Here is a 21,153-nt window from a genome sequence, read left to right on the forward strand (position 1 = left end):
TATAGGTGGCGAGAACCAAAGCTTTAAGGCAAATGACATGTGTTGCTGGTAAAGTCCATGACTTTAGAATCTCTGTTCAAAGCCACCCTCTGTGAATATGAAACGAAGATACTTACGATGAAAGATCAGTTGCCAATTTCGTCTCTGCTGACTCCCAAAGGCAGTTTTGAGCAATCTGCCTTTTCTGGTCCCACTTACATGATACATTTCCAGGTCCTAACAACGAAAGCCAGCCCTTGCCAGTGCCCTGAAAGACAGACTTACCAAAATGGGAACACCCGTGGCAAGACAGACATGCAAAAATCCACAGTCCATGCGTCAGGTTGAAATCAGGAATTTCTTTTTTATTGGCTACTACATGTCCTAGCAAGTTTCTGACAGAAGCAGAGATAAAAAGTGGACACAAATTCCTTCCCGGGAAAATCTCCCTGCTTGCTCTCATCGTGACCACGGTAAAACCCCCTTGCTTCATAGTCAAAGAGCACCACGTCATCTGTGCTAACGACAGGGTGAGTGAGAGTGTCATTCCCAAGGAAGCAAAACATATGCAAACAGGTCCCACGCACCGGGTGTCCCGGCTGGGGGCAGACAGAGGCTGCTGGAGACACAGTGTCCTTCTCCTGGGCAAAGTGAGCCAGCTGTGACCTTCTGGTTTCCGGCAGGGATGCCACCCCATGTTCCCACATCTCATCAGGTCCTTAACCACCACCCCTAAGGTCTTCCAGCAAGCACTCTATTCTCTACTTTGCTAGCATTTCATGGTCTCCTTCTCGAGCCCCTGTGAGTAAGATGTGAGCTGTGTCCAAATGACTGCTTTAAAAAAGGCCCTAACTGTGAGATAAAGGAGCGGAGAGAGAGTCAGAGAGAAAGCAGACAGGGTGGTATTTTGTCTTCCCAGGAGGAATGGATGTAAGCCCTTGTATCACCCTACATGATGTCATCAAGGGAGGGCCAGCGAAATGCTGGGCACTCATCTGCAGTCTCCTGCCAAGACGCTGCTTTCCACCTGCACAATGAATGGCTGAAATCTGGAGGCATGCAGCCGGCGGAAGAGCTAAAATAGCAGTATTTATAAAATAAGAGAGGAAAACACCCTTTGCTGTGTTTCCTTGAAAGTGTGCCGTGGGGATCTGTAGAATGCTTCCAAAGATGTGAGAGAAGGTGGCATGGGGACTCGCAGGAGATGGGAGCAGGGAGATGGGCCATCGGGTGGCTGGCGGCCATGAGGAATTCCGCAAGGTGTTCCCTGGGAGACCTGACCCAGGATGAAAAGCTAAGTCCTCTACCACGCCAAGGACGGTCTTCCAAGGAGAGCCTTTTCAACAACACCCATAGCTTGGGGGTTAGCCTAACTCCAGCACTGCGCTCTGTGCGTGAATTCTGAACCTTCCCTCAGCTCACGCCAATGGTACGCAGACGCCATGATGGACACGTTCCTGGCCCGCTTCCTCTTTTTCAAAAAGTGAGGTTCTTTGGTGTGGTAAAATATAGACACCAAATGATAGTGCTGCTTTAACAGACCACTGAAGACCCTGTTGCATTTGGAGGAATAGACCGAACCCCAAACAAAACTTCGTTTTTTCTCTCTTTTTCTCTTCCCACCCACCCCTCCCCCACCCACCAGCAAATTAGTGTGTGTGTGTGTGTGTGTGTGTGTGTGTGTGTGTTTTCGAAATCATAAAAGGCACAAACAGGTAGCAAGAAGGCATGGGTGAAGGGTCTCCCGCCAAGGGCTCTTTTCTGGCCCTGGTGCCTGATCTTCCCTCCATTCAGGTGATGACAGTGGGGCCTCTCCGGCCAGTTCTCTCATGAATCTGGGATATTTTCAGCGCGATGGCTATAAGAGGACTCAGCACGGCCTGGAAAAGGAGGGGAAAAGTCTGTGAACAACTCACGTCCGTCACAGGAGGGTCACTGTGATTGCTTTCTGTCGCAAGCATCTGGATTCAACTCTGATTTACAGCTTAAAGGCTCCTTAATTAAGGAGGGAACATATTGCATGGAGCACTGGGTGTTGTACATAAAAAATGAATCTTGGAACACTGCATCAAAAACTAATGATGTATTTTATGGTGACAACATAACACAATAAAAAAAAAAACACAACAAAACAGCAAGAAAGCCACCCCAATTTCCATTCTTCTTCCACTGTCCTAATTCATCAAGGAGAAACTCTGTTGGCTGTAGATCTTTAATACACAAACCAAAGCAGAGCACACCACAGGCAAGCATGACCTAGATAGAAGGTAAGATCATTGTATATCTTATTGAATTCATTTTTGTGGTGAGTTTTTATTTATCAAGGGATACTGGTTTCTTTTTTTCCACATAGACTCAAATGTTCTATAATAACTAGATTCAAGTGAAAACATTGTAAGTCCATTAAAAGGACAAACACTACCACAGGGACACTGATGGAAGAGGAATTTGGGAAATACTAGCAGAAGGGAAGAAACGAAGAGAGCACGTTGAGGAAAATAAAATTTGTCATTTTTGTGAAGGGAGGGGGGGGATTCTGCTGTTTGCAAACCTCCCCTATGCCTAACAGACACAGGCATGACGGGAACGCACGCATTCTAAGCACCAACAAGAGCACAAGCAGAGGCCCAGGGTCCATGGAAAAGCACAAGTAGCCCCGCGTGTCCCGAGTGGAGTGTAGACACAGGGCACTCCTGAGTAACAAGTGAGCAAGTGAGCAAGACCTGTTGGGAGGGCAAGGTAAGGATTTAATTCACTAGGCAAGGCCAGATGCTGGAGTTTTCTGAGTTAAGGGGTGACAATATCAGACCTGTGCTTTGGAAAGATGGTTCTAGAGGCAAATGTGGGAGTTTAACACACTTCTTGCCAAATGGATGAAATCATCTTACTCTGTGACGATTACTAGCTGGAGAAGCTCAACTATCATCTTGGAAGCTAGAACAGAGAGAAGAATCTTGAGCCATTTCCTCACAGGTGCACAAGCCAAGTGCACTTCCCTCTAGTTCTGTATCCATGCACATGATATACAGAAACAGAAGGTTTTATGTTCTTTTAATAACCCTCCTGGTGCCCAGAAAAGTTTCCTACTGGCACATTTTGTGAGGCCATCTTCTACGTGATGCCCATATAGAAGCATCTGGATCCTTTAGAAGCCAAGCTCTGATTTTGTACAGAAAACAGATTATTAGCTTTCCTTCCCTTTCCTGTCTTCTCTTCCCTGTCCTCACACCCCCAGCTTTTTTGGGCTGTGTGACTCTTCACTAACACCTCTAACAGAGGTTACATGAGGACAGAGAAGGAGAATGAAGTGAAAAACCAATCACGTTAACTGAGATCCTGGAGGACAACTAAAGATAAGCCTTATACCTTCTATTTAGGAAAACACAGTGAAATTGAATTTGAAACTTGAAGAACTGAAAAATTAAGACATGCTGGTTTCACATCACTGTGAGTTTCAAGGTCAAAGACCTTCAACTCTACATTTTCTTTTAAAGATTGTATTTATTTATTTGACAGGGAGAGAGAGAGAGCGTGCAAGTAGGCAGAGCAGCAGGCAGAGGGCAAAGGGGAAGCAGGCTCTCTGCTGAGCAGGGAGCTCAAGGCAGGGCTGGATCCCAGGACCCTGGAATCATGGGATTCCTGGAATACCCTCTAGTTCCATCCACGTCATTGCAAATGGCAACATTTCATTTCTTTTGATGGCTGCATAGTATTCCATTGTAGATATACACCACATCTTCTTTATCCATTCATCTGTTGATGGACATCTAGGTTCTTTCCATAGTTTGGCTATTGTGGACATTGCTGCTATAAACATTCGGGTGCACGTGCCCCTTCGGATCACTACATTTGTATCTTTAGGTTAAATACCCAGTAGGCAAGCACAGTTTTAACTGATACTGTAAACCCTGACCAAGTTTGCATAACAGATTTCCACCAAACTTGGAAGATAAAGCATGGCTTTCCCTTTCTTCTGTGAAACATCCTGAGTGCAGTCCACAGCTCAGGAGTGGTCTGTGATCCAGTCCATCACTTTCTGGTCTGCTCACCTACTTCTTCCTCCTCCAGCAGCTGAGTTATGTGCTTCTCAGGAGTTAGCTAAATTTTCTCCTAAGGAAGTTAACACCTGTTACGCTAGTTCTTCAGAATATGCACTTAAACTACATGTAACCCAGAGAGATGTGAATATACACAGGAAGAGTTCTTCCTATGAAAGTTAAGTTGAATATTCTGGAAAGAATTAGGCAATGCAATTAGCTACTCCTGTGAAATTAATGCAAGTGAGAAACAATAAAAAATTGAGGAAGAATAAAAAAATAAGTCTAGAAAATTCTTTCTTCAGATTGCTTCCCGAGAGTGTTTAAGTTCCCACTCTCTATAAAGGAATTAAAGGTGAACATCACTGATGAAATATAAGTGGGGATCTAAGAGAGATAATGACAACACCAAACAGTGTGCTCATGGTGAAAGGAAAGGGCTTGGGTCAATATGAAGAGACTGACAAACAAATACACATTTATATGTTTTGTGCTAAAAATACAATGGTCAAGATACACACTTAGTTACCTCTTTTAGCTCTTTCTGGATTCATGAATTAAGCACTTGTCCCTTGCTCTGACCATGTCAGAGAAAAAGGCTTCAGTGCTATTTATGCATAATGGAAGGAAGAGAACCCAGTTTTGGAAACTCCATGTGAGGAAGACCTTGAACTTGGGGATTCCCGCTCTGAGCACAGAGCTCCAGGCCAACACAGCACAGAAACTGTGGAGCCATCCACCCTCAAGGGACCATGAGAGTCTGGGAAGGACATCAGTGATGATCACCATGGAATGAACAGTAGTGAGGTCTTTTCACCCACCTCCCAGCAACCCATAAAGTCTATAGATGTTTGTAGGACCCTAGCGAGTTCTGGGACAAGTCCCTAAAAATGCCCAAGATTAAAATTTTTACCAGCCTTGTGGGATGGAAGCTTCCAGTTATAATAAGGCTAAGGATCATAAAGCAATGTCTTTTTTTTTTTTGACCCGAGCATATAAAGTAAATAGACATGTGCTAGAATAATTGGTCATGCTACCAGGGCAGGAATTTTGTTTCATTCAAGCCTTAGAAAAGTGCTTCTACTTAGGAGGTACTCAGTGCAGATTGGTTGAATAAATGAATGCCCTATCAGCCTGGTGAAGAGAAGATGCTGAGGCAGACAGAGACTTCTGTGGCCATTCATGCAGGATGCTGTGGGCAAGTGGGAGGGTCACTGGATTTTTGTTTCAGAATCTTTTTCTTCAGAATTCATAGCTTTGGTACACGGGAATGCCAGACTCTTCTCTCCTATCATCCACCATGCATCATGGAAAGGAGCTAAGGGAGATTAATTTTCCCGAGACAACAGGAAAGGCCCTCAGAATTGGGAATGAGATGAGGAGTTAATAATTAGAAGCCTGTGGATGTGAGATTGCTGAGGAAGAGCTGAAGTACAGAGCTTGAGAACAGAGAGGAACATGGGAAGATCTGGTTTTGAGTTTTTCTTGCCACTGACAAGGAAACTGAAGTACAGACATGGGCCATGATGGGCCCAGGGTCCCCTGTCTGGTCGCTGAGCTAAGAACCGAGTAACACCTCCTCTACTGCTCTTTCCATGCCACAACCGGGACTCCTAGGAATGGTAGAGAAAACAGGGGAGATGAGTGGAGGAAAGAAGCAGAGATGAGGGAACAGTGGGGTCATTGCCTACTGCCCCGGACAAGTCTCTCCTTGTCTGGGGCAAGGGGTCGGACAAGACTGACCAGCCATCTACACTGACCAAGAACAGAAGAGCATTGCTGGTTGTGTGAACGTCTTAGAAGTTCTAAGACCACTCTTTGTGAATAAAGAGAACAAACTGAGACTTTAATCAATTAAGAATAGGAATAGCACTTCTAGGAAGTGGTTGACATAGCTTTTCTAAGCTCAAGAGTAGGGGAGATAGAGTGCCCCTTTGGGGGCAAATTGAGTTGGCAGTGTATCCATCCAACAGCACTCACACAGGAATTCCAATGTCCCTTCTCTGTCTTGGAGAGTTAGGGGGCAGGTGGAGAGATACGTTGCCATCTCAAGGTAGTAAGCCTACCAGGGTAAAGAGGGACTTGGAGTCTGTTTCTACTTAAAATGTGGATTGGTTTTTCTTACCATAGGTTTTATCTGCATCAATTTTGATTTTTAATAATACTGCATTGTAATACTTATTTTTATTGCTGAGGTGTTTTGGTGCTTCTTTAAATTTTGTACCTAGCTAAACTCACCCTAAGCCTCGTCCTGTATTAGTTTTTTTTTTTAAGATTTTATTTATTTATTTGATAGAGAGAGATCACAAGTAGACAAAGAAGCAGGCAAAGAGAGTGAGACAGAAGCAGGCTCTCTGCTGAGCAGAGAGCCCAATGGGGGACTCGATCCCAGGACCCCGAGATCATGACCTGAGCCGAAGGCAGTGGCTTAACTCACTGAGCCACCCAGGTGTTCCCTGTATTAGGTTTTAACCTGTTCATGCTCCCCAGAAGCACAGAGATCATTTTTCCTTTCATTTTTCCTTTCATTTTTCCTCCCATATCCTCTCACTTTCTGTTGCTGTGGTGGTGGTTCTGATCCATGTGTATGATCGGAATGTCACAAGACTCCAAGTAAATATTTAACTGATTTTTTTGGAGAAAAACCAAAATCCCAACTGGAAACACAATCACTGATTAAGCCAGATTTGCAGAATCTGTGGAGGGAACCCAGCTCTGGGCTGGTCTTGAGGAGGAGGGAGTATTCAGATGGTCAGGGAAGGACGACAGGTGGATAATACTTAGGCTAGTTCCTCCCTCAGGTCAGGTCATACCACCCAAGAGAATGCAGACTTGTCACCAACAGAAGACATGAGCCTTCTAACACCAATAAAACAGGAATTTATAACAAACGCCACTCTCTCCTGATTCTGAGGGCTAGCTTGCATCAGCACCCCCACTGAATGGCCTGACTCTTCTCACAACTTCGTTCCAACACTTGGTTTTAGTCCATATGCTATTTGCTTAGTTTAAGTACTGGTTCTCGAACTTGAGCGTGTATCAGAATCACCAGGAGTGTCTGTGGAAGTGCAAACTGCTTGTCCCCTCTCCGAGCTCCTGATCCAGGCTGTCTGAGGTGGGGCCCAAGAATGTGCATTTCTAACAAGTTTCAGGTGATGCTGGTGTTGGCAAGTCCAGGGGCCACACTTTGCAAACCGCTGCTCTAAGGTGTGCTGATTCTTGTAACTGTCGAAATTCTTTGCTCCAGCTCAAGGCTCAGTTTTCTGGTTTGCATCACACAGTTCCACACCCTGGCCACAGCTGACTGGACTAGGAGTGGGTCCCTGACCTTCAAGAAGCCACCAGAAGCTGGCCAGCAACCTGCCAGATGGCCCAGGGACAAAACTTGAACTAGCTGATCAGACTCTTTCCTTCAGGGGTTACACTGAGAGTTAGTGAAAGAATGAACCAGTTAACAGTGGAAGCTAAATTAACCACAAGATTATGATTGGTTAACCATGAGAATGTAAGGCACCATGGTAATCTAGAGGTGGTAAGAAAACACGGACACTGAGAAAGATGACAGAAACATTACAAGAAAGCAGAAAGAAATCTGGGAGGGAAAAATTAAGGAGAGCAGAGGGAAGTAATAAAAAGTTGGTAAAGAGAAAGGAATGGTATGAATCCCAATCATCTCTCAAGTAAAGATCCATCCATTCCTGTCTAGGCGGCCAGAGTCTAAAACTCTGCTCGAGGTCTGGTCTCTGGGACCTGGCCCTAGGACAGGACCCTCCCTCAGATTTCTTGAGCTAACCTCGTTCTCTGTATGCTCTAAAATAAATCAAAAATTTAAAACAAATTAAGACAGTTACATTAATCCAATAAACTCACCCAAATTATGTTTTTCTTGGATCATTTTGAGGTACCATCATTGCTTAGCTGTTTACCACCAGTGAGAAAAAGCTTCTTTCCTTATAAAACAAAACCTCTTGCAAACCAAAAATAATTTCCTCACCAGCTCAGCTCATGACCACACCTGCATATCCCACTAATCTCTCCAATGGCTGGGCCGGAAGTGCTCCTCAGTGAGTCTTTCTTTTTCTCCCCCACATTCAAGCAGTGGCCAAACCCATCGGTCATATCTCCACAGCAGCTCGGCATTCACCCACTGCGCCCATCCCAAGGCTCTTTCCTTAACCCAGTTGCCCGAACCCCCACCTGTTCTCAGCCTCACCACACTGAGCTTTTCTGACTAGACTTGTCCATCTGACCCCCTCATGTAGAAGTCCTGGATGATCCCTCCAAGGCTACCCTCAGCCCCTCTCAGCATGGCTGTCAGGCTCTTGACAGTTGGGTCTCACTCTCTCTGGTGGGCAGAATAATATTTCCCAAGATGTCAGGCCCTAGTCCCTGGAGTCTATAAATGTGACCTTCTTTGCGGGGGGCGGGGGAGGAGAGGAGGTTCTTTGCAGATATGATAAAGTTAAGGACCTTGACATGAGGAGATCTTCCTGGATTTTCCAGCTGGACTGCAAATGCTATCATGGTCGTCCTCATAAGAGAGAGTCAGAGGAAGATCACAACACACACACACACACACACACACACACACACACACACACACAGTGGCTGAGTGAAGATGCGGCAGAGGTGGGAGTGACACAGCCACACGCCAGACAGCATCAGCAGCTGCCAGAAGGTGGAAGTGGCAAGAAGTGTTCTCTCCCAGAACTTCCAGAAGGAGTACGGGCTTGCTGACCTCATGATTTCAGAATGCTACCCCTGAACCAAGAAAGATCCGTTTCTATTGTCTGAAGCCCCCTAACAATTTCTACTGTCTGGGGACGGTTAGAGCAGCCACAGGAAATGATGTCTCCCTTCCTTCCCACCAGCCCTCCTCAATGAGTGGCCTGCCCCTTGTCCCAGGCTGTTGTACCCCTGAAACTGTGAACCCCCTCGGCCTAAGGCAGCCCACCTGCCTCTCATCTCCACTTCCATGTGCATTGCTTGGTCAGTATAGAACCATGCTGCACTCTCACCCAGGCCTTGAGGCCTCCTCCTTGAGATCTTCTGGCCATCCCACCCTGCCCAGCTAGGCTCACTCCATTCTCCAGACACTCACGTGCTTCTATGGATTCCTTTTTATCTTGATTTACAGGGATTTGTAGAGTTGATTTTTCCCCTCTCTCTTCCTCTACACACTTTCACTAAACTCTAAGTGACTAGAAGGCAGAGCTTTTCTGACATAGGTCTGTTTCCCCCACAATACACATCTTGCCCATAAGAGTTGCTAAAGAAGATGACAGATTTGGGAAATTAGGAAATCAGGTGAGTTGTCCAGTGTTTAACGCAGTGGGTGATGACGAGAAACTACCTCGTGTTCTGTACCCCATTCATCAGGAAGACTCAGTAGAAAGAGAAGAAACTGTCCATTGATTCTCCTACCTGTGTGCTCCTCAACCCATGGGAGAGTCCAAGCTTCATGTCTTTTAGACCAGGAACCCCTCTCTACTTGGGAAGGGTTACTAGGTTCTTGGGGGATTTTAATTAGCACTAAATACTAATAAGGACCAAGGGCTGGGGTGAAGGTGTCATCATAGAGTTGAAAGGGAAGGAAAGCTGTCAAACCCAGGAATACAGCAAAGGGAAAGAACTCTGTGTTCGGGAAGTGACAGGAACCTGGGCCCCCCTGGATCAGCAATGCCAGGGAGGGAGGGAGGCCTATGGGCAGTAGCAAGGACCACAGGGTTAAAGAGCCCTTGCCCCTGCCCAGAGCAGTGCCCCAGACAGATGGAGAGGACAACACATAAACGTGGTGTCACAGAGCAGCAGAGTAAACCCACATTCTCCCCAGGATAGTGTGCTCCCTCTCTGGGCCTCTGTCCCTTCTGCAGGGTCTCAATGTTCCGGAAAAGGGATGGAGCCCAATATGGCTACTACTGAGCCTCCTGACATCTTAGGCTGGGGTGACCAAGTTAGAGACCATCTGATCCGTACAACAGAGCAGTGCGACTTTTCCTGAATCCCAGGAGTCGCAGAGCAATCCGTACCTGTTGGGATTATAAACTTGGAGTCAACCTCTGATTTGTTTCCAATACATCTGAGCATTGGAGAACGGTTTCTGATTATAGTGTCCAAAGCCCCAAGCTGAATTTAGAAGGGCTCCTGCTCAAAGGGGTAATTGGGAGTGGATACCCATCCCAAGCTCATCTCAGAAGATGGCAAGGGATAGCATCTTCCCAGAGGAAGGGGTGCCTTTGTCTTCCCACAAAGATGTCGCCCACCAGGCTTATGATCTTATATCTTGCCCTGGACACTTTTCCTGTTTGCACAAGTGTGCCCTATAGGCTAAGATGTCACCCTGGTTATAATCACCCAGACTTTAGCTAAGAAGGATGACTGGCTATTTTAAACCCATTTGGGAAACATCTAGAACAGGAATTATTACTGAAAACAAAATCAAGTATGTTTTTGCTAATAAAAATGAAGGGTGATGGGCATTAAGGAAGACACGTGAAGTAATGAGCACTGGGTATTATATGCAACTGACAAATTCCTGAATATTACCCTGGAAATGAATGATACACTATATGTTAAATTGAACTTCAACAAATAAAAATAAATTTAAAAAAACAAATAAAATTTAGGTGAAAATGCTAAACACTGCAATATCTGCTGTGTATTATAATCCGTACAACCACAGCCCTGACTTCAATTTCTTTTTCATACAACACATCTACCTGTCTTGATTCACAATAGAACTAAAATTAGCCAAAATGGAGACTGTGAAAAATGACCACATAAGTCTGAATTTTGAGCCCGACATGGAAGGAACCATCGATCTTGTCAACATTAGAAGCCGAGCCTCCACCAAAGCTCTCCTCTGAGGCGCAGAGAGGCATCCCAAGATAGAAGCTGACAAAACGGAAGTTCAGTCAAAGCGGAAAATACAGGAGCCCTTTGGGACAGCAATGACTCGTCTACTAGAGACCACATTGAGCAGTCAGGCCCCTCCCTCTTCCGCACCATTCTCCCCACTCCTATAATTGTGGAATTTAAGAGGTGAAAGACAGCCCCTGGGCGGCAAATCCAAAATAAAACAGAGGAGTCACAAAGCCCATTTTCCTGCTGGTTCAAATGTGAGCTCCACTGGGCTCCACAGACAGAAGGATCCTGCAGAGATGGGGAAGGGGGCGGAGCCAAACCCCTGGGCGGCATCTGTGGGCACTGCAGAGATGTACCTGTCCCTGTCCTGTGCTGCAAACACAGACCAACCTGCAAGATGTGACAACTTCCACCTCAAAGAACTGCCCTCCCTGTCACTGTTCTCCCCAACCCTTTCCTCTCCCTTTCGAGCATCCTTTCTGCCACCAAAGACATTGTGACAGGCTGGGAAATGACTAGTGGGTTCAGATGGCCACTTTCTGCCCACCCTCCTCAGACGTCCCTACTGTGTCTTCCACGTTTTTCTGTGTAGGGTATATTCACAACAGACTTCAAAGGTTTCCTTGATGGGGAACACATTTGCCAATTCAGAGGGAAAGTATGGCTACCCACCCCGCTGTCACCACTCCCAGAATTATTAGCAGAAATACAACTGCATGATGGAATGCAGGGGCCAGAAAAAAAAAAAAAAAACCACTGTCCAGTTGGTGTTGCCCAAAGGATGCTCCTTGAAAGCATTCACCTCCTCTTTGTCCCTCTGGTCCAACCACTTCCGGAAGTCATGGTCCTGGCGATCAGTTATTTCTTAAAAACATGGTTCCTATGGTTGGAACAACAATGAGATTCCACTTGCCTTTCTGCACGTGGATGCCAGGAAGACATGCTCCTAAGAGATGGGTTTAAAGGTTCCAAAGAAATTCCCCAAAGGTTGGTCAGAAGACTGTTACCTAAGGACGAGGGAGGCAACATGGGGGGCGCTACTCTGGGACGAGATGGAATGCTACTCCCATCATGGTGATGACGTGTCAGCGAATCTGGGGGCCAGTCAGGGAGTGTACAGATCCGACAAGCTCCCAACATGATTCTGATGCATACCCAGGTCTGAAAATCACACTCATGAAGGGTCACGCTACTTATTTTAGAAGCAGTGGTACAGAAGAGTGGTTACAACCATGGGCTTTGAAGCCCATGGCTGGGCCCTACCCCTTGTGAGCTATGCGAGCCTGTGAGCCACCTAACCTCCATGAGCCTTCATGCTCTATACATAGAATGGGGGCCCTGACCTCAGAAAGCAGCGGTGAGAATGAAATGAGCTAAAGACTAGGAAACACTCAGAACATGCCTGACACACGGTGAGGGCAGGGGTGGGTTGGCATCGCTGTCCAGAACAGGAACTGAATGCAACTAACGGAGCACCCGCCATGCTGCTCACAAGGCTGCATGGGGTGTGCGAAGCAGAGGTCCACGGCCACCCACCCAGTCTTCTCTGCCGTCTCTTATTTTTGCTAGCCCAAAATGCGTGTGTCTATCTGTGTGCATATACATTTTTTTTTTAACATGAATCGAATGCCTTTAGATGGCATACCAGTTCTAACCAACAATTTCCCTCTGTTTTATGCTGTCCCATGCACACTGGTGAGTGATTTGCCTGCAATTTGGATTTCTGACTCCAGGGGTCGCCATGGGGTGCGTGTCCTGTCACAGAAAGCTGGCTGCTCTAGGTGACGTGGCGGGTGGGAGGCGTGTGGATGTGAGGGTGATACACACCCACGGGGCTGCTTCTGAGCTTGGCTTCTGCTCCTGCGTGTATCTTCATGTGGAGAAGAAGAGACCTACAGTTATATGACCAGACAACTCCCAACTGGGCTTCAAAGTGTGCTTAAGCAAGATCTTACGCCCTCTTCACTACGACCTCTGGGTTTTATGGCTACACAACCCAGGACCCAATATGGAACCGTACCAGGACTGTGCGGGGCATCCCTGAAACCAGGGAGTCCTAGATACAGGCAGTCATGGGTTTTTCCTCAAGGTGCACTCCAGGATCATGAGACCCAGCCAGCCGGGAGCCCTCCCAGCCCTCCTACCTCTCCCCGGATGTGTGGTGTTCCGTGGACTTTTACATGTGTTTCGTGTAACAGAATCTGAACACATTCACGTACTGGTTCACATTCATGCAAACTAGCTCACATTTTTTTATTTTAGAAAGATTTGCTGACCAATATTTGGCTCCAAAGCCCTCGCAGGGCTAGGCTCAGAAAAACTCTTCAAGATAACAAATGTAAGCTCCCCTTCTTCCATGGCATCAGTCAGTCACTCTGGTAGCCGTTCGAGCACACACTAGTACCTGGCATTCCTCTCCTCCCTGGCACAGAAGGCTGAGCTTCTAGGTTCTTCTATGGCCAGGGAGGGCCTTTTGACAATTTCTAGCCACTGGGTTAGAAGCGGAGGAAATGTGCTTGCTTTCAGCCATAGCTCCTCTGATTCTAGTAACCACAACGTTCCAGATGCCCAGATCCTAGATGAAAAGCAACATGGAAGAGAGCAGCCAACCGAGGTGTGGGGAATAGATAATGTGAGTAATAAATAAAACTTAGTTCTCCCTGATGGTCTTAAGACACCGAGAATGCTGAGTTGTTTGCTGCCATGACATTATCTAGCCCATTCAGACTGATAAAAACACAAGTCACTAAGATGATGTGGAGAATGCATCTCAAAAATTATTTCCAGATCAGAAGGTAAGAAAAAAGAAGAATATGCCTTGGAAACTCTATGCTTCTGAGCAATCTTTTGCTTTTAGGTGTGGGGCCGTCTTTACTGTATCTGATTTTCTGAAGTCGGTGAGGAGGAGGAGATGGAGGTAGCGGTTTTAAAACATGGCTGCCAATCCTTTGAAATTCTTCCCATGACGAGGTGGGGGAGTAGTTCCTCTTCCCTTGAAACCAGGCAGGCTTGCCCAAACCAATAGAATTTGCAGACATGCTGGTATGTGACTTCTGACCCTGGGTTTCGGAAGGCCCGCAACTTCCCCATATTGGCCCAAGCAACCCTATGTGTAAGAACACTGACTCTGACTCTCCCATGGCCAAAGTGTGAAGAGGCCTCCAGAAGATTCCAAATCCCAGCCATGTGAGTCCTTCTCGATCTTTCTAGTCTTCCCATGATCTTTCTAGACTCCATCTGTCTAGAGCCCAGACGTCAGGGTGCAGGGGTAAGCCATTCTACTCCACCATGTCCAAATTCCTGACCTGTAGGGACCATGAGCATGCTGAAATCATTGTTGTAGTTTTCTGCTAGGTTTGGGGGTGAATTCTTAAGCAATAACTGCTGACCAGAGCAAAAGGTAAGCAGTCTCAACCGTGCTTTGGGCTGACCCATTGCTTGACCATTCATGAGGTGGGAAAAGCAGCTCAGGCATAAGGGGAATGGGAGACCACATAGTCCATGGGGTGAGTGTGTGAATCAGTCAGTCTTGGATTTAATTCCTTCTTTGGCACTTTTACTAGACTAGGTTCTTCACCTCTCTGTGCCTCATTTTTTAAACCGAGATGCTAATAATAATTCCTGAATCACAGGATTGTCGTAAACATGAAACGAGATATAACGTGGCCCTCAGCAGCTTCCCCAGCCCTGAATTCATGGCTCTGTCACTGAAGGTGACCGCAAAACCTCACCTGCTAGACACACAGCTTCCAGTTGTGAATGCCAAATGCTTGCCTGCTCTCACCTCAGCAGTCTTGGAAGCCAGAAAATGTCATGTTTCCTGGCTGGGTTCAGGTCACAGGCAATCGGATTGGCTCTACAGGTGGACGGAGAATTGATTGACTGGCTTTGCCAGAATCTTGGGAAGAGGAAATGCTTCCTTAAGCCCTCATCGACAGTTTGTGCATTGGGGTCTGAAGTTGGGATTCTTCTTCAGCAATTTTTTTTTTTTAAAGCAAGCTTCATACTCAGCCTGGAGCCCACATGGGTCTTAGACTCACGACCCTGAGATCAAGACCTGAGCTGAGATCAAGAGTCAAACACTTAATACAGTGAGCCACCCAGGCGCCCCAACAACGTGTAGTAGTTAGAGTGAGTACCCCCGATGTGCAAACCCCTACTCCAATTCATGCTTTGAGTAATCTTCTTTCAGGCCTCTAAGGTAGGTGGTGGTATGATCCCCATTTTGCAGATGAGGAAACAGAGGCTCAGAGGTGTTACCTAACTTGCTCAGAGTCACACAGCAGACAAGGGGCAGAGCTGAGCTCCACACCCTTGATTTTAACTGCAAAGGTGCGGGCTATCTCAGCACCCTAGACTGACCTCACTTTCAAAAAAATGTTTAAAAACAATTTGTCTTCCTGCCTTTCCTGGTTTCTCTATTCCAGGCACACTATTTGAAAACTGCCTTTTTAAGAACTTTGAACCACAGCCATAAGCAGGAAGCACATAAAAGTTACACACACAAATTATATGTAAAGCTGATGCTTCTACTTCCGGAGCTCCCGCTTGTCTGTGCTCTAAATGAATTCGTCAAACTCAGCACGCACAGTATACCTCCAAGATTTTTCTGTGGTTAAGAACTCTCTGGATTCCTGGCCACAAAATTTTTATTGTGAGTAGATGGTGTAAAATGCGTGTTGCCAAATACTTTTCCCTACCCATCCTGTTATTACTTTCTCATTTTAACTGTCCTTGTTGTGGCACTCTGGATTATTTCATTCCCCAGCGTGTAGTTAATTTTTAGATGTGTTCCCGTGGCCTGCAAAGAGTTTATATGCTGATGCTGTTTGATGTAGGATCTACCTTCGCCCACTAAGTCGGGGATGGTAACTATGTTGTCCAAAACCCCTTACCCCACCCCCTCTGTAACCCTCAATTTGTTTCCTGGAGTCCAGAGTCTCTCATGGTTTGTCTCCCTCTCTGATTTCTTCCCATTCAGTTTTCTCTCCTTTCCCCTGTGGTCCTCCGTACTATTCCTTATGTTCCCCATATGAGTGAAAGCAGTCCGGCGGCTAAAATTAACAAGTCAGGAAATGACAAATGTCAGCGAGGTTGTGGAGAAAGGGGCACCCTCTTACACTGTTGGCGGGAATGCAAGCTGGTGCAGCCACTCTGGAAAACAGTAAGGAGGTTCCTCAAAAAGTTGAAAATAGAGCTACCCTGCAAGCCAGCAATTGCACTACTGGGTATTTACCCTAAAGATACAAATGTAGTGACCTGAAGGGGCACCTGCACCCCAATGTTTATAGCAGCAATGTCCACAATAGCTGAACTGTGGAAAGAGCCAAGATGTCCATCGACAGATGAATGGATAAGTGGTGTGTATATATGTACATATATACGTATGTATGCATATATAAAAGTGTGTGTTTATATATATGTACACTCTTACACACACTGGAGTATTATTCAGCCATCAAAAAGAATAGCATCTTGCCATTTTCAATGACGTGGATGGAACTGGGGGGGGGGGTATTACGCTAAGCAAAGTAAGTCACTCAGAGAAAGATGATTATCATATGATTTCACTCAGATATGGAATTTAAGAAACCAAATAGAGGTGCATAGAGGGAGGGAGGGAAAAACAAAACCACAAAATCAGAGAGGGAGACAAACCACGAGACACTTAACCACAGCAAACAAACTGAGGGTTGCTGGAGGGGAGGTGGGTGCGGGATGGGGTAACTGGGGGATGGGCAGTCAGGAGGGCACGTGATGTGATGAACACTGGTTGTTAGAGGCAACTGATCAATCACTGACCTCTACCTCTGAAACTTATAATATACTATATGCTAATTAAATTTTTAAAAAATGAAATAAAATCAAATTTTGGGGCACCTGGGTGGCTCAATTAGTTAAGCATCTGCCTTTAGCTCAGGACATGATCCTGGGATCCTGGAACTGAGCCCCGTGTCGGGCTCCCTGCTCTATATGGAGCCCACTCCTTCTTCTGCCTGCTGCTCCCCCTCTTTGTGCTCTCTCTCTCTCTGTCAAATAAATAAATAAAATCTTTAACAAAAAAATCAAATTTCACCTGAAAACCCAGCTTTCTAAAAATCCAGAAAATCTGGCCACCCTGGACCTCTACTAATAAGGTGATACCTGGATAGAGCCAAGTGTCCCCAGAGTTCCTATTGTGCTCTGTTGTCCTAAACTAGCCCTATTCGAAGACATGCTGTCTGTCTTGGTGGCATCTGAATTTGCTATCACTGAAAAATCAATCATGCAGCAGAAGCAGTGAAATTATTTTGATATTAATGAATATACATCTTACCTGCCTAGTTACATATCCAGGAATCTAGGACATCCTAATTAAAATTTTCTCTTTTTCTGAAATAGAGACATGAGAGGAGCTTGAAGATGCTGAGGGAAGGCTGGCAGATTTGCACAAGAAGCCCAGGGAACTTCTGGGGGGAGTGAAGGGACTGAGATCCTCTCCCCAACCCCTACCCCCTGAGACTAGCTTTTCAAATTGTCAGCATGGACTGTACTGACCAGGACTAAGATGCAGGACTATAATCCAGGGATGGTCTCCTCTCAAGCCAGCACCCTCTCCTGGAGTAGGGGTGGGGGTGGGGGTGGGGGAGGAGCTAGAGCAAACGCTAGCAGACCAGCCGTGTGAAAGAAGTCATAGAACTGAGGTGCTGGGAACCTGAGAACCCAGGCCCAGGGGGCCCAGGAAGCTGGATGATGGAAGCCCAGCCCCATCCCTACTTCTGGCCCACCCACACCCCTGTGGAGGCCCATCCTGGGGCCAAACAGCCCGCTGGACAGAACTGGTTGCAGGCAGCGCTATGATGTTCCCTAGCTTCTAGAAGATACAGCCTTCTAAGAGAGGACTAGCCCTTTGGAAAGGACTTGAGGATGGATACGGGATAGGAAGTCTGAGAGACTAGACTCCCTGCTACTCCGGAACTGTGAGACTCAAGGATTGCACCTGAGAACTCTCAGCGGATGCTCTGGGAAGCCTCAACAGTGTGCCAGACCAAGGATGGGCACCTCCTTACTCTATTTTCTTTTTCACAGATGGGTGGGTGCACAGCCCCAAAGTTCCAGAGAGTTAAGACCATTGTCTCTGGGGGCAGAGTCTAGGTTCAAATACCAGCCACATGACTTAGAAACAGTAAGTTATTCAATTTCTTAGGGATAGTTTTCTCATTTGTAGGGTGTGGAGAGATGAGTACCTATCACATTGGATTGTGATGAGAATAAGACAACTCAGACACACAACATGTAGCTTTTTACCTAGCCCAGGTACAGGATATATGGGCTACTATTACTATGATTACTGAACCAGGAAGCCTGGCTTGCTAGAACAGCAAGGTGGGAGTGGGTGGCCCAGTGCTTAGCCCCAACAGGGTGACCTTTGGTAGACAGACAATAACACTCTGGCTCCTGCTTTCTTGCCCATAAAATGAAATTCCTATTATCTTTCCTGATGGAAGGTCAGATTAAAAAAAAAAAAAAAATGATTACGAACAGCAGAAGCCTCCTCAGCTCTTTGAATGAAAGGCACCCAAAGTCACTCCCATCAGAAGTAACATCTCTCGGGGCGCCCGGGTGTCTCAGTTGGTTAAGTGGCTGCCTTCAGCTCAGGTCACAAGCCTAGGGTCCTGGGGTGGAGCCCCACATCTGGCTCCTTGCTCTGCAGGGAGCCTGCTTCTCCCACTCCCGCTGCCTGCCTGCCTGCCACTCCCCCTGCTTGTGCTCTCTCTCTCTCTCTCTCTCTCTCTATCCCTCACCCTGTGTCAAATAAATAAATAAAATCTTTAAAAAAAAAGGAAGTAATATCTCTTTGCATCAGCAAGACGACCCCAGCCCCAGGAAAGCTTGCCTTCCCCTGTGTTTGCACTGCAGCCCCTTCTCTCCAGCCAGAAGGAACACGGTCCCATTTCAGTGGACAAGACAATGCTGAAAGCAGAAGGAACAGACGTCACTGCACTTGGAATGCATTCCTTAAGAATGGATCAGTTTCCAAAGCCACTAGTTAGCAAGGACTGTTACACGCAGCATGAGCTGCAGAAGCAAAGTGGAAAGAAAATTTCTATGAGACTGCCTGAGTTGCAGAGTGGAGGAAATATAACAGGAAAGTCATTAACACCAGGCACTAAAAAGATAGAGATGACCATCTACTTGAAGATTCTTCTTCGTGACATAAAGACTTATCAGTGGAATGTATGGACAGTTCATATACATTTTATGAGCACAGTGACTGAGCATTTCTTCTACTTTTGATGAAAGAACATGCTCTTTTGGACTTTGCCTTTAAGACAAAGCCGCCATATAACCCTCAAGTATTTTAAGTACGTTATTGACCTTTACCTAGTAATTGAACTAGTGCTAGACTGTCTACCCACACTTTTTAGCAAGTCTCCCTATCTTGGTAAAATCAAATTAGAGCTGTCTTTACTTCATCCCTGGGTTATTTTGAATCGCTCAGTTCCACTGGTGTAACTGTGTGAAGAAAACACAGTCTAAAGTTGGGGAGCTGATACTGAGGCAGGGTTTCTATGGAGATGCGACGTGAAACTGATTTTCTTGTTTTGCTTTTTGTTAATTAGCTGAGAAGCAGAAAGTCTTCCAAGGGCTTGGGATATTTGTCTGAGTTAGAAAGTTACAAAATAAGGATCATGAAGGTCGTCATAGCCGAACTTCTAAAACTTGACTTGGGTACATGGATTACCTGGGAAGCTTGTTAAAATGCAGAATCAGATTCAGCAGGTCTGATGAGTGGGGTAGGGGTGTACAGAGAGTCTGTACTTTAAGAAGCAACCAGGTGATGATGTTGATGTTGATGGGGCTGGTCCTTTGGGTAGCAAGAGTTCAAAATGCTGATAGCAACAGTCTAAATTATGGCTGCTTTTACGCTTTTTAAAAAATCTTATTCATTATAAGGATGATGATCGCAAATTCTGAGCAATATCGGAATGAAGCGTATCATGTGACTGTAAGTCGAGGTCGGGGGTTTGATTCACCAATATCAAAATGCCCACATGGCTAAACACACTATAAAATGCACAGCTGGGGGATTCCTGGGGGGCTCAGTCGGTTAAGCCTCTGCCTCCGGCTCAGGTTGTGATCCTGGGGTCGAGCCCCTAGCCTACTTCTCTCTCTCCCTCTGCCTCTCCTGAGCTTGTGCACTCTCTCTCATTCTCTCAAATAAATAAATAGAATCTGTACTTTAAAAATAAAATGTACAGCAGAAAACCTTAGTGAAACATGCAGATATCTTAGGTTTTGTTGAACACATACGAGCCATCCTAAATGTGATTTCTGAGGATGTAACTAATAGCAAACAAAGAACGAAAAGTAAAAGTAACAAAGAATGAAAAGACTTGTTGCTCCTATGGGAGGTAGGGCTTCTTTGGGAAGTAGGTTTGAGGATCACAGATAAAGCATTTGAAGAGCAACAGAACCTCTTACTAACTCTTGGAAGCCCCATTCAGCCTCATGGTACAACGTCAAGGCTTTCCTGGCTTCCCGCACCTGTGGAAAGGCTTCTCATACATTCTACGTATTCCTCAGGGATCTCCCTCATGCCTTTCTTCTTCTTCTAAAGATTTTATTTATTTATTTGACAGACACAGATCACAAGTAGGCAGAGAGGCAGGGAGAGAGAGAGAGAGGAAGCAGGCTCCCCGCTGAGCAGAGAGCCCGATGTGGGGCTCGATCCCAGGACCCTGGGATCATGACCGAAGCCGAAGGCAGAGGCTTTAACCACTGAGCCACCCAGGCGCCCCTTGCTTTTCTTTTTTTCATCCCACTTATCCATAAGTTCTTCCTTAGTATTTTTCTTTTTTCTTCCGAAATATAGTGCTGCTCATCTGAAAATTATCTTTAAGCAACTGCTTTAAATAGGAAAAAGAAACTTTCCTCAAAAAAATTTAAAAACCTACCAGAGAAATTGAATTTCATGAATACAAAATGCTCTAAGACATTTTCCTCTTGTGTTTCATTACAACCAAAAGCCAGGGAGTTCAATCTCCAAACGTCAAATTTGGGGATTTCCAGAGATATTTGATACTTTTCCCGAAAACCTGAAAATCTAATTACATATATAAACCCAGACACAGGAATACAAATGTCATTTTACCTTTCATGAAATGTATTGTTTGACCAAACTCATTTTGAGGTATGCATTACTGAATGTAATCAAGAATCACGCATGATGTTTAAAAACCTCTAAGATGAGGGTCAGCAAGCTATAGTCCTTGTCTGGCTCACCACCTGG

At 45.8% G+C, this 21,153-nt stretch overlaps 1 protein-coding gene across 1 annotated transcript in view; it reads right to left on the minus strand.

Annotated features, from left to right (window-relative positions):
• Window positions 1-318: 318 nt before the first annotated feature.
• Window positions 319-21,153, minus strand: part of PGM5 (phosphoglucomutase 5) — a 198,160-nt gene continuing 177,325 nt past the window's right edge. The window contains exon 11 of the mRNA XM_032307008.1: window positions 319-1,859. Coding sequence (XP_032162899.1) covers window positions 1,770-1,859 — 90 coding nt within the window. The 3' untranslated portion in view covers window positions 319-1,769. The remainder of the gene's footprint in view (window positions 1,860-21,153) is intronic.

This window comes from Mustela erminea, chromosome 12 (genome assembly GCF_009829155.1).
Source record: "Mustela erminea isolate mMusErm1 chromosome 12, mMusErm1.Pri, whole genome shotgun sequence".
NCBI lineage: Eukaryota > Metazoa > Chordata > Mammalia > Carnivora > Mustelidae > Mustela > Mustela erminea.